Source organism: Neoarius graeffei, chromosome 3 (genome assembly GCF_027579695.1).
Source record: "Neoarius graeffei isolate fNeoGra1 chromosome 3, fNeoGra1.pri, whole genome shotgun sequence".
Taxonomy (NCBI): Eukaryota; Metazoa; Chordata; class Actinopteri; order Siluriformes; family Ariidae; genus Neoarius; species Neoarius graeffei.
The window spans coordinates 30,785,869-30,804,490 of NC_083571.1; the positions used below are offsets into that span (position 1 = coordinate 30,785,869).

Sequence of the window (18,622 nt, forward strand, 5' to 3'; positions counted from 1 at the left end):
ACCACGATACTACTACCACCATGTTTCACAGATGGGATAAGGTTCTTATGCTGGAATGCAGTGTTTTCCTTTCTCCAAACATAACGCTTCTCATTTAAACCAAAAAGTTCTATTTTGGTCTCATCCGTCCACAAAACATTTTTCCAATAGCCTTCTGGCTTGTCCACATGATCTTTAGCAAACTACAGACTAGGGCTGTGCGATGTCCCCTTAATTGGCATCGACGATGTTTACAGTGCAAACATCGTGATGGACGATCATATTGTGGGGGGGGATTTTAATACCACATTATTAAATATTTTATTATTATTATTCTCATCTCATTATCTGTAGCCGCTTTATCCTTCTACAGGGTCGCAGGCAAGCTGGAGCCTATCCCAGCTGACTATGGGCGAAGGCGGGGTACACCCTGGACAAGTCGCCAGGTCATCACAGGGCTGACACATAGACACAGACAACCATTCACACTCACATTCACACCTACGGTCAATTTAGAGTCACCAGTTAACCTAACCTGCATGTCTTTGGACTGTGGGGGAAACCGGAGCACCCGGAGGAAACCCACGCGGACATGGGGAGAACATGCAAACTCCGCACAGAAAGGCCCTCGCCGGCCCCGGGGCTCGAACCCGGACCTTCTTGCTGTGAGGCGACAGCGCTAACCACTACACCACTGTGCCGCCCCATTATTATTATTATTATTATTAAAAGTATTAGATACTCATCCGAGGCTTTGCCACGTAAAGAAAAAAAATTCCATTGCGCTGAGAATTGTGATACTATATCCCATAGCCTACTATCTCTTTAAATTTAGGCTACCTAATTTTCTATGTTTGATTACATATCAACATAGTCCCATGCCTTTCTCTACTTAAAATGTAGAATTCCATTATTTTGCTAACTACCTAATTAATTCCGTTATTTCCGTTAAAACAATTCCGTTATTCCGTTACTCATCCACGGTATTGGCACGTTTAAAAGGCCTCCATTCCATTCCAGTTGTTGGTGGCACAATGGCGCAAGAGCTGGTTGAGAAGAAGGGCACTACTTCGCCTATATGGCAATTTTTTGGATTTGAATCCAATGAGAGGGGAGAGCCAAGGGACACGACTAAAGTCCTGTGCAGGATCTGCTCATCTGTGATCAGCGCAAAAGATGGGCAGACGACAAATCTACACGAACACTTGCGTATTCACCATCCGAGAGAATATGCTACTTTGCCTGCACGTCCTGGGCCTAGCAAAAAGGGTCAGCCAACGATAACCTGGGCTTTTGCAAAAAGCACCTATTATAAAACTGACAGTGACAGGTGGAGGCAGTTGACAGTTGGGGTAATGCGCTACCTAGCCAAAGAGATGGTTTCCTTCAATACAGTGGAGAAGCCGGCTTTCAAGGCCATGCTGCAGACTTTTGATAAGAAGTACCAGTTGCCAGCTCGGAAATATTTCTCCAAGACGGCCATACCGAATCTTTTCAGTGAAGTCAGAAACACCATCTCCACAGCGCTAGGTGATGTGGAATATTTGGCCTTGACAATGGATATGTGGTCCAGCTGCAACATGATGCCCTACATGTCAGTTACCGTACATTATGTGGACCGAGAGTGGGCAATGCAGTCCAAATGCCTGCAGACGAGTTTCATGCCAGAGACACATTCAGCGGACAATTTAGAAGACGCATTGCGCGAGACACTTGCCGAATGGAAAATAGAGGAGAAAAAGATCGCCTGCATAACAACGGACAACGGGGCGAATATTGTCGCAGTCATCAGGCAACTGAAATGGCCGTGGTTAAGTTGGTTTGGGCACAATTTGAACCTGGCCATAACCAACTCGCTTGCGCAACAGAGGGCCAGTACAGACCGAGCGTTTGGAATTTGCCGAGCAGTCAACACTGCGTTTGCGCATAGCTGGCTTCGGAGAAATAAGCTGCGCAAAGCGCAGGTGGAAATGAACCTCCTTGAGCACTCACTGATCACGGTAAGATATTAATCTGCTCTAACAATGAAAGACTAGTATTCAAACTATGAGAAGAAACTACACTTAAGCTATTACTCATTGTTTATCTACACCATATCAATTGAAGATGCGTTTCGGCCTTTAGTGCACACTTGAACGCGCTAATTTTTCCAATTTATTAGTGTTTGAATTATTGCACCAGCTTTTAAAATCATGATTTAATATTGTTTTTTTTACTGTCTTTACATTTGTCTTTACTGACAGGACTGTCCCACCCGCTGGGGCTCCAAACAGCAAATGGTGGAGAGAATACTAGAGCAGGCACAAGCCATCAAATGCGTGTTTGCTGAAGACAAAAGCCGGCGCCCATTGCCCCAGTTGACCTGGCAGGACATAGGTGTTCTTGAATCCGTGAACAACGCGCTGAAGCCAGTGGCGGACTTCACTGATATTCTTTCTGGGGAAAATTACGTGACGGTGTCCTCACTGCTTCCCATGTTGGCGCATTTAGAAGGTGTGCTGGAGAAGCGGGATGGTGATTTGGAACTGACAGCCAACCTGAAGAGTGTTATCCTGCAGCAGATGCAAGGCAGATATGCTGAGACAATTCAGAGGATGCTGCGTAAAGCCACACTGCTTGACCCCAGGTACCGAGGCGACTATATGGAACCCCCTGCTCTTCACGCCACAAAATGTGATTTGATAGAAGAGATGGTGACAGAGATCGTTCCGTCGCTGTCAGGTGCTACAACACCAGGTCCATCACATGATGAAGGGGAGGAACCAGGTGACTGCACCGCGGCAGTGCCTAAGAAAAAGAGAGGGTCTTTGGGCAGCCTTCTTGGGAAGAGAGCAGCAGCCAGAGCATCCACACTTACTGATGAAGAAAAGTCTGAGGCAGAAATGACCATGTACCTGCAGGAAATTGTCACTGATGGGGGGAGGACCCACTGATATGGTGGAAAAGGAACGAGAAAAGACTTCCATTAATGGCAAGATTAGCACGTAAATATTTGTGCATATGCGCCACCAGTACTCCATCAGAACGAGTGTTCAGCACCGCGGGTAGTATAGTTACCCCAATCCGCAGCTCATTAAAACCAGACAAAGTAAACATGCTAGTATTTTTGGCCAGAAACCTCGACATTTAAACATGGTGACCATTGCCTGCACTGTTAACCCATTAGGTTAAATTGCTTCGGACTGCCTGCGTTTTCTTGATTTTGATTTTTATTATTACTATTATTGTTATTTATTTACTTGTTCTTGTATTAACGCAGGCTCTCTTGTTTTTTTATCGCTGTTCTTTGCTAACTGAGTCGACTTCATGAATATTTGGTAGCTTTAATTTCACTGTAAAAAGTTAATGCCCGGCTACGTTAAACTTTCTGAGCGCATTTCGTGCTGCACACGTTCCGGTTCTCTTCGTCTTGATCGTTCATCTTTAAATAAATATATGTTTACAAAATCATGTTCATGACTATTTATTTTGTAGCATTTTTACAATAAAAAGTTAATGCCTAAGCCTGGTTAATGCCTAATGCCTAAATTAAATTGTGTAGGCTACCGTTAAGCGCATGCTTGTGCGTTCCTGTTAGACTTGATTTGTTGTTCAGCCTACTGTATCTTTTCACGAATACCGGTTCACAGAATCACCTTCATTCTTCCATTTGGTTTGACATTATGGCTTAGAGTGGACCATTTTGTGTCTGAAAGTAGGCCTATTTACCAGATTAAAGTTATTTGACTTCTGCCAAAGTCTGCGCTTCACTGCCGTTTGATAAGGTGCAATATTTCCCGACTGAAGTTGTTAATAGTGGCTATTTGTTTGAACAACATGACAAATTTTACATTAAAAGTATAGTGTAGGCTAAAAAATGAAGTCAAAATTTATTATTAGTAGCATACTGTATTTGTGTAACCACATCTTATGTTCACTAGCACGTCCCTGCACCATAGCCTACGTGTACAAGCGGTAATAGGATATTACTTTATAATGATTTATATAATTATGTATTTATATATAATTATATGTTATATAATATATTTATATATTAAACAAAACTAACTAACTAAACTAACAAAAAACTAACTTTTTAGGTTAAATAGGCCCAGATGATATATGCATGTTTATGACAGGAGGGGGCGTAGTATCACGATGGTGGCTCTCCATCGTGATGGATGACCACCACTGTCGATGGACGATGGCATCGTCTATCGGCACAGCCCTACTGCAGACGAGCAGCAATGTTCTTTTTGGAGAGCAGTCACTTTCTCCTTGCAACCCTGCCATGCACACCATTGTTGTTCAGTGTTCTCCTGATGGTGGACTCATGAACATTAACATTAGCCAATGTGAGAGAGGCCTTCAGTTGCTTAGAAGTTACCCCGGGGTCCTTTGTGACCTCTCCGACTATTACACGCCTTGCTCTTGGAGTGATCTTTGTTGGTTGATCACTCCTGGGGAGGGTAACAATGGTCTTGAAGAAGAAGAAGAAGAAGAAGAAGAAGAAGAAGAAGAAGAAGAAACCTTTATTTGTCACATGCACACTTCAAGCACAGTGAAATTCATCCTCTGCATTTAAAGGAACAGTCCACCGTACTTCCATAATGAAATATGCTCTTATCTGAATTGAGACGAGCTGCTCCGTACCTCTCCGAGCTTTGCGCGACCTCCCAGTCAGTCAGACGCAGTCAGACGCGCTGTCACTCCTGTTAGCAATGTAGCTAGGCTCAGCATGGCCAATGGTATTTTTTGGGGCTGTAGTTAGATGCGACCAAACTCTTCCGCGTTTTTCCTGTTTACATAGGTTTATATGACCAGTGACATGAAACAAGTTCAGTTACACAAATTGAAACGTAGCGATTTTCTATACTATGGAAAGTCCGCACTATAATGACAGGCGTACTAACACCTTCTGCGCGCTTCGGCAGCGCATTGATATCTGAGCTCCGTATCAATGCGCTGCCGAAGCGTGCAGAAGGTGTTAGTACGCCTGTCATTATAGTGCGGACTTTCCATAGCATAGAAAATCACCACGTTTCAATTTGTGTAACTGAACTTGTTTCATATCACTGGTCATATAAACCTATGTAAACAGGAAAAACGCGGAAGAGTTTGGTCGCATCTAACTACAGCCCCAAAAAATACCATTGGCCATGCTGAGCCTAGCTACATTGCTAACAGGAGTGACAGCGCGTCTGACTGCGTCTGACTGCGTCTGACTGACTGGGAGGTCGCGCAAAGCTCGGAGAGGTACGGAGCAGCTCGTCTCAATTCAGATAAGAGCATATTTCATTATGAAAGTAAGGTGGACTGTTCCTTTAACACATCTGAAGCAGTGAACACACATGCACACACACACCCAGAGCAGTGAGCAGCCACACTAGAGCGCCCGGGGAGCAGTCAGGGGTGAGGTGCCCTGCTCAAGGGCACTTCAGCCACTCCTGCTGGTCCAGGGACTCGACCCAGCAACCTCTCTGTCCCAAAGCTGCCTCTCTAACCATTAGGCCATGGCTTCCCTGAATCTGAATTGAATTTCCCTGAATCTGAATTGAATTTCCTCCATTTGCACACAATCTGTCTGACTGTGGATTGGTGGAGTCCAAACTCTTTAGAGATGGTTTTGTAACCTTTCCCAGCCTGATGAGCATCAGCAACGCTTTTTCTGAGGTCCTCAGAAATCTCCTTTGTTCGTGCCATGATACACTTCCACAAACATGTGTTGTGAAGATCAGACTTTGATAGATCCCTGTTCTTTAAATAAAACAGGGTGCCCACTCACACCTGATTGTCATCCCATCGACTGAAAACACCTGACTCTAATTTCACCTTCAAATTAACTGCTAATCCTAGAGGTTCACATACTTTTGCCACGCACAGATATGTAATATTGGCTCATTTTCCTCAATAAATAAATGACCAAAGATAATATTTTTGTCTCATTTGTTTAACTGGGTTCTCTTTATCTACTTTTAGGACTTGTGTGAATATATGATGATGTTTTAGGTCATATTTATGCAGAAATATAGAAAATTCTAAAGGGTTCACAAACTTTCAAGCACCACTGTATGTTTTAGCATAATCTTGCCAAATAAACAGAATGTAGAAATCTTTCTTTTCTAGTAGCGATAGCTACCCAATATGATTTTAAGTTTGAAAAGAGTTTGCTAGCATGTCAGGTGGAGCGTCACTGACTAGCTAGCTTAACGTTAAACCACCATGATGGCACAGCATGCGTTCATTTTGTGAATTCACATTTCTGTCTTTGGTAACGGCGTTAGGTTTTGTAAGCGTTGTGGCAATAATACAACGATGCGTTGACAGAAAATGTACTTTTAATACTTAAGTATTTTTAAAAGCAAGTACTTCAGTGCTTTAACTTAAGTAAAAATTTGACTGGACAACTTTCACGTGTATCGGAGTAACATTTGACCGGTGGGATCTGTACTTTGACTTCAGTAATGAAGTTGGGTACTTTGTCCACCTCTGGGTTATGAAATAGAGAGATGAAGCTGAGGTTGAGCTCTCCGAGCCAGAACTGACACACTGTTGGTTTCGGCCATGCCCACTACCACATAGATTTAACCTATGATAGTGTAATGTGTGTAACCCTGCTCACCTGCAGCGTGTTAACATGAATCGGGGTTCCTCCAGTGCCATTAATGGAGTTGGCCTTGGACGTGTTCTTCCCTTCCTTCTCTTTCTCTTTTTCTTTCTCCTTCTCCTTCTGAGCCATCCTCGCCTTCTCCGCCTCTATCTGCTTAGGACTGTTCAGCATGACCTGTCATGTCATTCACACCGACAGCAGTCTGGTAAAGACACGTGAACACCCAGTCAAACTCACCGGGGTGTTTCTACGCAGTAGAAGTGATCGTTGGTACTGAACAAAAGCAGCATCACAGTTACAGTAACTCGTATCTCCCCTGAAGCCACCACTAGAGCTTTCCGGTGGAACTGAAGTAATGTGCACTTCAATTGGTTGTGACAAGCCTGCTCATAAAAGAGCATTCAAAATGCTTGGCTAAAATCCCGGCTCATATTTTGTGCTCACGCTAAAAAATAAATTGGTCTGAGGTTTGAAGGTTTGATTTCACTCCAACATTTAGATTCAGACATGAATCATTCTGATCATTAATTGAGGTTAGGACACTAAATCCAAATTAACCACGTTATTAGAATTGAAGATGTTTTGCTATGTAGACGTCAATAAATGTAGTTTACCACTGAAAATTATTCACTCTGATGACTACTCTAGCCTGTTTTATACAGGTAACCTTATTTCCTGTACTGTACAAGTGCTACTTGAGTTAATGGACACTTGAGGACACACCTGAACCACAGCATACTCCACCAGTGAGGCGAAGCCGAAGAGCAGGCAGGCGATCATCCAGATATCAATGGCCTTCACGTAGGAGACTTTCGGCAGTTCAGATGCCAGAGATGTGCATTCAGATGTGAGTGACAAGACAGACAGAATACCTGCAGAGAGAGACAGAGAGAGAGGTAAAACACACTTCTTGCTTTCTTTACGTTCACAAAGCCAAGGCACTCTCTCATATCAGAAGCTTAGAAACCTTAATTTGGATTGCAACGGTATGTCACGGATAAAAAAATGAAATAAATTACCACACAGTTTATCTTCCAGTGTAAAATCATTTGGTTCATTTTTAATCTTCAGCACACCTCCTGTTTTTATTGATTGTTTGTTACTTTAATTGGCAGACTGACCTAAAGGAACACGGGCTGCGCTGGCATCGGGGTTAATCCAGAAAGACAGCCATGACAGGACCACGATGAGGAGCGTGGGAGCGTAGAAACCCATCATGTAGAAGCCGACCTGCCTCCTTAGAGTGAATATCACCTCCACACACGTGTAATAACCTACAGTCAGAGAAAGGAATACATCGGTACACTTATTCCTTTACATTTATTTGTACTTTTATCCACCTATAATTGAGACTTCTTCAGGACGAGCTAGCTCGGTTTGTCATGACACAGCCGCCTTCTCCAGGATTCCCAGTCGCTCATGGCAAAAGGCACGTCGTCCGGCCGACAGCACAGGTCCTCGGTTAGCTGGTCGATGTAGGTTTTAGGTGGCCGACCACACGGTCGTTTGCCATGGGTTGGGTCCCATAGCACCAGGTTGGCCGCCAGCTCTCTCTTGTTACGCCAGCAATGGCCAGCAAAGCGTAGTCTTTGTTGGCGGATCGTGCTTGTGACAGGAGGAATGCTTCCATATAGCTCTGTTAGTTTTATGGTCTTTCCAGGATACATTTAAAGCAGCTTGGAGCATTCGTGTAAATGAGCCATCAATCCTTTTCTGGAGTTTAGATGTAAGAGTCCATGATATTGAACCATATAAAAGGACAGACTCGACAGTGGCTCTGAAGAAATTCCTTTTGAGCTTGTCAGGAAGGTCGGATTTCCATATTTGACTCATTCCATTGAGAGCACCCCATGTCTTGCCAATTCTGGTGTTAACATCCTTTTCGGTAGAAGCTATATGGCTGCCCAGGTAAACAAAATCATCCACTTGTTCCACTGAATCACCGCTTAGGCTTTTCACGCCAGTCGATCCATCTTGATTTAAACACATGAACTTTGTCTTATCGGCGTTGACATAAAGGCCGATTTCTTGGGCTAGATTCTCGATGTGATGAAGAAGAGAAACAGCGTTTTCCAGGTAGTCAGACAATACTGCTAAATCATCAGCGTAGTCTGCGTCTGTAATCTTCTGTGCAGGGTAACGTCTGCTTCTCCGTTCTTTTAGAGTAAAGCCGAGCTCTAGGTTTACATCGAGGGCCTTTCTCAGAACATAGTCAAGGCAGATGATGAATAAGAAAGGAGCCAGGGTATCTCCTTGCAGGACTCCAGCCGTGATATCAAAGAAAGCTGTGTCTCCATCGGGAGAGCGAACCATCGACCGAGTATTCCTATACAGCATCATAATGGCATCGACTGTTTCACTTGGTATCCCATATGCGATCAAAATTTCCCTCATTTTTCCACGATGAATTGAATCAAAGGCTTTGGAAAAGTTAACAAATATGAGAGTTAGTGGTAGGTTTTTTGCATTTACGCCATCCAAGATACGTCTGATGGTAAGGATCTGGCCTGATGTCGATCTGTTGGTTCTGAAGCCATTTTGGTTCTTCCTTAGCACTGGGTCGACTTTAGGTCTTATTCTATTTAGCAGCATGTGATTGTAGATCTTAGCCGAGATTGCTGTCAAGGTAATGCCGCGGTAGTTCTTTGTAATCCCAAGGTTGCTGATAAGGAAGTGAGTTTTTAGATCAGAGGTTTTTGGATTTTGTTTCCAAATGTAGAAACAATATAAACCTTCTACAGATGTACAACAATGTTCCCCATAGTCTTATTGTTTACTTTAAATGTGTTAAAGTTCCACTACATCCTCAAGGTTCTTTAACGTACAAAACGTGTATCCCTAAATGTTCCACCTCAGTGACAATCTTTTGTTTATAATGTGGAAGGTATTGTTAGGACTAGGACTGTTTTGGCCTCTAGAGGCCGCTGTTATTTCCTTTTCATGTCGTGTTTATTTTGGCCTCTAGAGGCCGCCACTGTTCCTGTGTTTTGTGTTTGTGTTAATTGCCTAATTATCTTCACCTGTGTCCTTAATTAGTTTGTCTATTTATACCCCTGAGTTCAGTCCTCTTGTCACGGAGTCTTTGTGCTGTTATGTTTATCTCCAGTTTCCTTTGTACTGTGTTTTTTGATCTTCTTAGCTTTTGAATTTTTGCACTTTGCTTTTCTTTTGGATTATACTCTTTGGGTTTTTTTTGTCTTTTGTTTTGCCCTGTATATAGTGTATATAGTTTAAATAAACCTTTTGTTACTTTTTCTACTTCCGCCTCACGCCTCTGCATTTGAGTCATTCCCCTGGTGGCCTAGTGGGGGTTTGCTGGATCATCACACCAACGAACCAGGTTCGAATCCCAGCAAAACCCTAACAGAAAGACTCCGTCATGACCGACTCAGCAGAGGCTGCTTCAACTGTCTACCCGGCCAACCTTCAGGGAATTATGGCAGCTTTGACACGCTTCGGAGCGACCATGGACGCTCATGGACGTACGCTCACCAGCCAACGTGAGGCCCTCGCTCGCCATGAGGAACTGCTTCAGCAAATTGGGAAAACCCTGGCACAGCTGACATCTCTGCCTGCATCTCCTGCTCCTGATCCAGTTCCTGCTCCTGATCCAGCTCCCACTCCTGCTCTAGTGCCTCCTGCAATGCTGCCTTCTTCACCTCGCGAACCCAGCCTTCCTGCACCACAGAGGTATGACGGCAAGCACAGTGAGTGCCGAGAGTTCCTTACCCAGTGTCAACTCACCTTTGAGCTTCAGCCTACCACCTACACTACGGATCGCCGCAAGATTGCCTTTGTGATCACCTTATTAGCTGGTAAGGCGCGAGCCTGGGCTACTGCTATCTGGCAAAGACAGGGACCTGAGTGCTTTGATTTCCAGCTGTTTTCTGAAGAGATGCTTCGGGTCTTCGATCAGGCAGACATCAGTACCGACGCAGCCCGAAAGCTCATGTCCATCCGGCAAGGAGGAAGCGTCGCAGATTACGCCATCTCGTTCCGAACACTCGCAGCAGTAAGTGGATGGAACGAGACTGCCCTGGTGTCAGCCTTCCACCATGGTCTGTCTGACCCCATCAAGGACGGTCTGGCCTCTATTGGATGCCCAAGTGACCTCGAAACCCTCATCTCACATGCTATTCGTCTGGACAACAGGATGAGAGAACGCCACCAAGCCTTGAGCCCCCCCAGCCTCCCTACCTCTACCTGGAGACCGTCTACCTCCTTCAGTGACTGTCCAGAACCCATGCAAGTGGGTCGTACTCGCCTCTCCGCATCTGAGAGGGAGCGCAGAAGGAGGGACAAGTGCTGCATCTACTGTGGCAAGCCTGGTCACTTCCGAGCATCATGTCCCGAACTCTTGGGAAAAGGACCGCCCCGTCCAGCCGAGGGAGGGTTGTGACGGGGCCTACCCTCTCTCCCGGACTCCCTGGCCAAGGAATCTACATCCCGGTCTCCATCTCCTGGGGTGAGTCTGTCCACTCTTGTCAAGCTTTGATAGACTCAGGGGCGGCTGGGAACTTTATGGATATTCACTTCGCCCAAAGCATCAATATTCCGACTGCACCTCTTGAAGTCCCACTGTCTGTGTCTGCCCTCGATGGCCAAGCGTTAGGTGATGGAAGAGTCACCCAAGTTACTTCTCCAGTTTTCCTCCAGTCTCAAGGTCACAAGGAAGAAATATCCCTGCACCTGATTCCTTCACCTGAGTTCCCAGTTATTCTAGGCCTTCCTTGGCTTACTCGCCACAACCCTCGCATAGACTGGGTAACAAGCCAGGTTGTGGAATGGGGCCCTGCATGCCATGCCTCTTGTCTGCTCTCTAGCTCTCCTGTGTCTCCTGCCGAGCCCCCTGATCTCACCGAGTTATCTCAAGTTCCCACAGAGTACTGGGATCTCAAGGAGGTATTCAGCAAGAGCAGGGCCGCCGTTCTTCCTCCGCACCGGGCCTACGACTGTGCCATCGACTTGCTCCCTGGGACTACCCCTCCTCGTGGCAGACTGTTTTCACTCTCTCAGCCAGAACGCAAGGCCATGGAGGAATACCTCAAAGATGCCCTGGTCTCTGGGTTTATTCGACCCTCCACTTCACCTGCTGGAGCCGGCTTCTTCTTTGTCGGCAAGAAGGATGGGGGGCTCCGACCATGTATTGACTACAGGGGCCTGAATAAGATCACTGTGCGCAACCGATATCCCCTTCCGCTGATGTCCACAGCTTTCGACCTGCTCCAAGGCGCCACCGTCTTCACCAAGTTGGACCTACGGAACGCATACCACCTCATCCGTATCCGACAGGGAGACGAGTGGAAGACTGCCTTTAACACCCCGTCTGGGCACTACGAATACCAGGTGATGCCCTTCGGACTCACCAACGCACCAGCTGTTTTTCAGGCCCTAATCAACGACGTCTTAAGGGACATGATTAACCTATACGTTTTTGTCTACCTCGACGACATCCTTATCTTTTCCAAGACCGTGCAGGAGCACCGCCACCATGTCCGCCAGGTTCTCCAGAGGCTGCTACAGAACAATCTGTTCGCCAAGGCCCAGAAATGCGAATTTCATGTTCCCGAGGTCTCCTTTCTGGGATTTATTGTACGGACAGGCCAACTCCAAATGGACCCTGCCAAGACCCTGGCCGTCCGGGATTGGCCTACTCCCAAGTCCGTTAAGGAGGTTCAGCGGTTCTTAGGATTCGCTAACTTCTACCGCAAGTTCATCAGGAACTTCAGTTCTGTGGCAGCACCCATGTCAGACCTCACCAAAGGGACAGGTGGATCTTATGGCTGGTCTCCTCAGGCAGAAAAGGCGTTCAAAGACCTCAAGGACCGCTTCTGCACGGCACCCATTCTGGTTCTCCCGGACACCTCCCAACCATTCATCGTGGAGGTGGACGCCTCGGACAGTGGTGTCGGCGCGGTGCTCTCTCAACGTTCGGAAGGAAAGCTGCACCCCTGCGCTTACTTCTCCCACCGCCTGAGTCCTGCTGAGTCCCGGTATGATGTGGGGGATCGAGAACTGCTAGCGGTCAAACTGGCCCTTGAGGAGTGGAGGCACTGGCTGGAGGGAGCACAACATCCATTCCTGGTTTGGACTGACCACAAGAACCTGGAGTACCTCCAGCAAGCCAAGAGACTGAACCCTCGACAGGCTAGGTGGGCCCTGTTTTTCAGTCGGTTTGACTTCACCCTCTCATACCGCCCCGGCTCCAAGAACACCAAACCTGACGCACTGTCCAGACTGTTCTCTGCCACTAACAGGGAGAATGAAGTCGGGCCTATTATCCCTGTGTCCCGGATTGTGGCCCCTGTCCGCTGGGGTATTGAGGAGGCTGTCCGACGAGCCCAACGCCAGGACCCCGGTCCTGGGACGGGGCCACCAGGCCTCTTGTACGTCCCACATCAAGCCCGGGCCAAGGTTCTCCAGTGGGGTCACTCTTCCCCTCTCACCGCCCACCCGGGAGCTCGGAGGACCCTGGACTTCCTGAAAAGACGCTTCTGGTGGCCTAACATGGAGAAGGAAGTAAGGTCATTTGTCCTGTCCTGTGAGGTTTGCACCAGAACCAAGAACCCACGACAGCGTCCCCAGGGTCTCCTGCATCCTCTGACCATTCCCCGGCGTCCCTGGTCCCACGTGGCAGTCGACTTTATCACGGGTCTCCCTGAGTCACAAGGTAACATGGTCATTTTGGTCTTAGTTGACAGATTCTCCAAGGCCTGCCGCTTCATACCACTGTGCAAACTCCCCTCTGCTCTTGAAACTGCGAAACTTTTGTTTAATCATGTCTTCCGAGTCTTTGGTCTTCCACAGGACATCGTCTCAGACCGAGGGCCCCAGTTCTCCTCCCGAGTGTGGCACGGGTTCTGCAAGGTCATCGGAGCCACTGCCAGCCTCTCCTCTGGGTTTCACCCACAGTCCAATGGTCAGACGGAGAGGCTCAACCAGGACCTGGAAACCACCCTGCGAGGCCTGGCTATGGATAACCCGACATCGTGGAGCACCTGGCTGCCATGGGCGGAGTACGCCCACAACACCCTGCAGTCATCGGCCACCAAGCTGTCGCCATTCCAGTGCCAATTCGGGTTCCAGCCACCTCTGTTCCCGGACCAGGAGGAGGACGCGGGGGTGCCCTCAGTCAACCAATATGTGAGACGGTGTCGCAAGACCTGGAGCAAGGTCAGGAAGACCCTCATACAGACCTCCAGAACCAACCAGACTCAGGCCAACCGCCATAGAAGACCTGCACACGCTTTCCGCCCTGGGCAGCGTGTTTGGCTGTCCACTAAGGACCTTCCACTGCGGGTGGAGAACCGCAAGCTTGCTCCTCGCTACATTGGCCCCTTCAAGGTGGTGCGCAGGGTGAACCCTGTCTCCTACCGGCTCCAGTTGCCCCGGACTCTGAGGATCAACCCCACTTTCCATGTTTCCCTGTTACGGCCCGTACTGACGTCTACGTATGCCCCTGCCCCTAGGAACCCCCCACCCCCCCGCATCTTCCAGGGGCAGACTGTGTTCACTGTGAATCGCCTGCTTGACTCCCGCCGGGTCCGCGGCGGGTTGCAATATCTGGTGGACTGGGAGGGCTATGGTCCTGAGGAGCGCTGCTGGGTTCCTGCTCGGGATGTCCTTGATAAAGAACTATGTCGGGACTTCCATTCGGCCCATCCGGATCGCCCTGGGAACGTCAGGAGACGCTCCTAGGGGGGGGGTCCTGTTAGGACTAGGACTGTTTTGGCCTCTAGAGGCCGCTGTTATTTCCTTTTCATGTCGTGTTTATTTTGGCCTCTAGAGGCCGCCACTGTTCCTGTGTTTTGTGTTTGTGTTAATTGCCTAATTATCTTCACCTGTGTCCTTAATTAGTTTGTCTATTTATACCCCTGAGTTCAGTCCTCTTGTCACGGAGTCTTTGTGCTGTTATGTTTATCTCCAGTTTCCTTTGTACTGTGTTTTTTGATCTTCTTAGCTTTTGAATTTTTGCACTTTGCTTTTCTTTTGGATTATACTCTTTGGGTTTTTTTTGTCTTTTGTTTTGCCCTGTATATAGTGTATATAGTTTAAATAAACCTTTTGTTACTTTTTCTACTTCCGCCTCACGCCTCTGCATTTGAGTCATTCCCCTGGTGGCCTAGTGGGGGTTTGCTGGATCATCACACCAACGAACCAGGTTCGAATCCCAGCAAAACCCTAACAGGTATGTTCAGTAACGCCTCCTTCACTAGGACAAACCGATACCAAGGCCATGCCTCCTTCATGAAGACAAATACACACTCGGGCCACACCCCCTTTGCTAAAACAGACACCTTCTTCACTAGAACAGTCAGGCTCTTAAGCCACACCTCTTTAACTAAGACAAACAAACACCAAGGCTACACCTCCTTCACTAACAAATAGACACCAAGGCCACGCCTGTATTATTAAAACAAACACACGCATGCCACACCCCTTTGGTAAAACAAACAGACACATGCCCCTTTTCCACCAAAGCAGTTCCAGGGCTGGTTCGGGGCCAGTGCTTAGTTTGGAACCGGGTTTTCTGTTTCCACTGACAAAGAACTGGCTCTGGGGCCAGAAAAACCGGTTCCAGGCTAGCACCAACTCTCTGCTGGGCCAGAGGAAAGAACCGCTTATGTCAGCGGGGGGGCGGAGTTGTTAAGACCAACAACAATAACAAGACCGCGAAAGATCGCCATTTTTAAGCGATGAGAAGCAGCAGCTGTACAAACGCGAAGTCATCCATTATTATTATTGTTGTTGCTGCTGCTGCTTCTTCCGTGTTGTTTTTGCTTCGATATTCGCACCAAGGTTTATGCAAACGTAGCGACGTAACTGACGTATACAGCGACGTAATGACGTATACAACGATGTAACCGACGTATACAGTGACGTAATTCCGTGTCTTCACTTAGCACCACGAGCTGTGGAAAAGCAAACTGGTTCTCAGCTGGCTTGCAAGTTGAACCAGTTGTGAACCAGCACCAGCACTGGCCCCGAACCAGCCCTGGAACTGCTTTGGTGGAAAAGAGGCAACAGAGGCCATGCTTCCTTTTCTAGAACAGACAGGATGAGGCCACGCCGCCTTTGCTAAGACATCCAAGCACCAAGATGATGTCTTCTTTCATTGTTCGGACGAAAATATCAAGGCCTTCTTTGCTTCATTGAAACAAACAGACACACCCCCTTTACTAAGACAATCAGACACCAATGCCATGTTTCTCTTTCTTAAATTAAAAGTCCCATAGGCCACGCCTCTACAATAATAACACTCGCAATAAATTAGCACTCGTATCGATTTAGTCAACTTCTTCGAAACGTTTTCCTGATAACGACGCTCTGAATCAGTGCAGCCATGTAATAAATACTGACACCCAGTGAACTGATTCAACTCTACGAATCTTTACACCATGAACCCACAGACAGTTTGTGAAGAAACCCCATCATCTAAAACCAACTAAAGTAATAAGAAACACCCTGGAGCCATCTACAGCACCAAAGAACAATAAAGACGCTGTAACCGGAGCTTTGCAGAGCCAGTTCCTCTGATTCCTGGACAGAACCCTGATTTCATTTCTGCACTGAGATGAACTCTGCTTACATAACCCTGCAATCAATGTGTTTGATTTTTTTTTATACCATGTTGTAAGTCTATACAAGTCTGAGTTTATTGATATAAAAGTGTTCACGAGAGAATCCTGATACATTTAAAACTTGAGTATGATCAAAGTCTGTAGCTCACCGAGTTCAATCACGTTAATGCACTGTGAAACATTTCAGCCTTGTTTAGTTATGTCCACTTACTTTTTCTCTTTAACTCAATGAGCTCTGAAAAGAGTTTTAACCCTCATCCTACCAAGTGGGGTCCATCTGGACCCCGCACCTATATGTTTGTTTGCCATTTTAAAAATATGTGACATACTGCCTCACCATTTTATGAATTTGTCGGAATTTATGTCTTAATTAAAACACTAAAGCACCAGAAGATCAGCTTTTTGCATTGTGAAGGTCTAATTAATTTGTTACTGGGGTCCAATCGGACCCCAGAGTAAAGTTTATCTGTCTTTCATTTTATAATTGAATAGCACACTGAAAGTTAACTTCTTTTATTTCTTTTATGTTCCATAATGAAACTACCAAGGCATTCCTTCTTGGGGTCCGTGTGGACCCTACTGCTGCAATAAGCACAGGCTGCAAAACAAAAGCCCTAAATTATTTTACAATTACTTTTTTGTTTTAAATTCTGTAAGAAAAGACCTAAGTTGTAATCCAGAATGTTTTACAGCTGCATGAGCTGCAAAAATCATGTATATAATGCCAATTTTTTTTGTGGCGCTATAATTTGCTACAGGGCGGCACGGTGGTGTAGTGGTTAGCGCTGTCGCCTCACAGCAAGAAGGTCCTGGGTTCGAGCCCCGGGGCCGGCGAGGGCCTTTCTGTGTGGAGTTTGCATGTTCTCACCGTGTCCGCGTGGGTTTCCTCCGGGTGCTCCGGTTTCCCCCACAGTCCAAAGACATGCAGGTTAGGTTAACTGGTGACTCTAAATTGAGCGTAGGTGTGAATGTGAGTGTGAATGGTTGTCTGTGTCTATGTGTCAGCCCTGTGATGACCTGGTGACTTGTCCAGGGTGTACCCCGCCTTTCGCCCGTAGTCAGCTGGGCTAGGCTCCAGCTTGCCTGCGACCCTGTAGAAGGATAAAGCGGCTAGAGATAATGAGATGAGATGAGATAATTTGCTACACGTATGCTAGTTATTGCAATATTATTGCATTTATAATACATCATTGATATTCAGCCATAGTGGATTTTGTTCTTCAATAAAGTTATGTCTGTTTGCTGCATTGAATTGGTTCTTACTGCATTGATTTCAAGGTATTCCCTCCTGGGGTCCATACGGACCCCGCCTGGTAGTTTGTGTATGTAAAATTGGCTGGTAGGATGAAGGTTAAGTGTGTTCTTTATGCCTTGGGCCCTTTAGTGTATTGCTGTTATTAATACAAGATGTTCTGAACAAAACTTATCTGGTGATTTTGTCTTTATAAGCTTTAATTTTAAAGAAAAGTATTGGGGTCCAAACGGACCCCACATGGTAAGATTAAGGTGTAAAATAGCATGGTAGGATGAGGGTTAATTTGAACTAATCTGTGCAAGTTTTCAAAGGTTAGACTTGAATTACTTAGTTGTCTTGACTAGTTCTGAGTTGAAACAAAGATAATCGTCAAATTCACTTCACTTGCATCTTCAAGGCAGCAGGTGAACTTGCATTTCCAAGTTAAACCAATTTGAAATGTTTTACAGTGTGAGATTAATTTCACACTGGCACGTAGGAGGTAATGGCATGCACTACATCGAAATCTACAGATGAATTAAAGAGGAGGGGGAAATGTATGGTATAGAGAGGGACAGAGAGAGACGGGGAGAGAGCTGGATAGAGCGAGAAAGATAGACAGGTTAGATTTATGATGCACTTATATAAGAAGCTAACTCTATATCATGTAACTAATGTCTCGTGGGAAAATTATGCTCTACTAAACTACAGTATGTACAAAGAGAATTTGTCACTGAAATTTCAGGGTGTGTGTTATGTGTACTTTTGTGTCCATATATATGTGTACATCACACTTTATTATATACATTACTAAAGCGTCAGTTTTATAGAGAGCTGCTGAGGTTTTTCCATCTTACCCAGGTGGTTTTATTTCTGTCCAGATCCGGAATGTGTTTGTTCTCGCTTTAACTCTGAGAAACTACCAAAAACTCCAAAGTATGTGTGTCTCAGAGTTTGGTTCTCTCTCTCTCTCTCTCTCACACACACACCCCCATGCTGTAGTTTCTTTGCACGCTCTCCTTACAACTCCATGCTTGCAAATAAATTTGTGTGCCCATAATTAATGCGCTGTAAACACTCCACCACCGACACCACTGCCATTCACAAGTTGTCTGTTTCATCAATACTTTTAAAAATCGATGACACTTTTGTAGAAATGTCAGTCGAAACAGACTGTATTTTTATGTGAGGGTGCAAGAGTGGATGAGAGAGAAGACGGTAGTGATTTTGATTTGTGCT

At 46.2% G+C, this 18,622-nt stretch overlaps 1 protein-coding gene across 3 annotated transcripts in view; it reads right to left on the minus strand.

The window, feature by feature from the left end:
- glrba (glycine receptor, beta a) overlaps nt 1-18,622 on the minus strand; it is a 77,426-nt gene that overhangs the window by 4,737 nt on the left and 54,067 nt on the right. For 2 of the 3 annotated variants that reach the window (XM_060915867.1, XM_060915866.1), the window contains exons 8-10: nt 7,690-7,842; nt 7,292-7,440; nt 6,581-6,742 (exon numbers count right to left, since the gene is read on the minus strand). In XM_060915867.1, coding sequence (XP_060771850.1) covers nt 6,581-6,742; nt 7,292-7,440; nt 7,690-7,842 — 464 coding nt within the window. Of the gene's footprint in view, nt 1-6,580; nt 6,771-7,291; nt 7,441-7,689; nt 7,843-18,622 lie in introns of those variants that run through there. The other variant, XM_060915868.1, reaches the window with a different exon arrangement.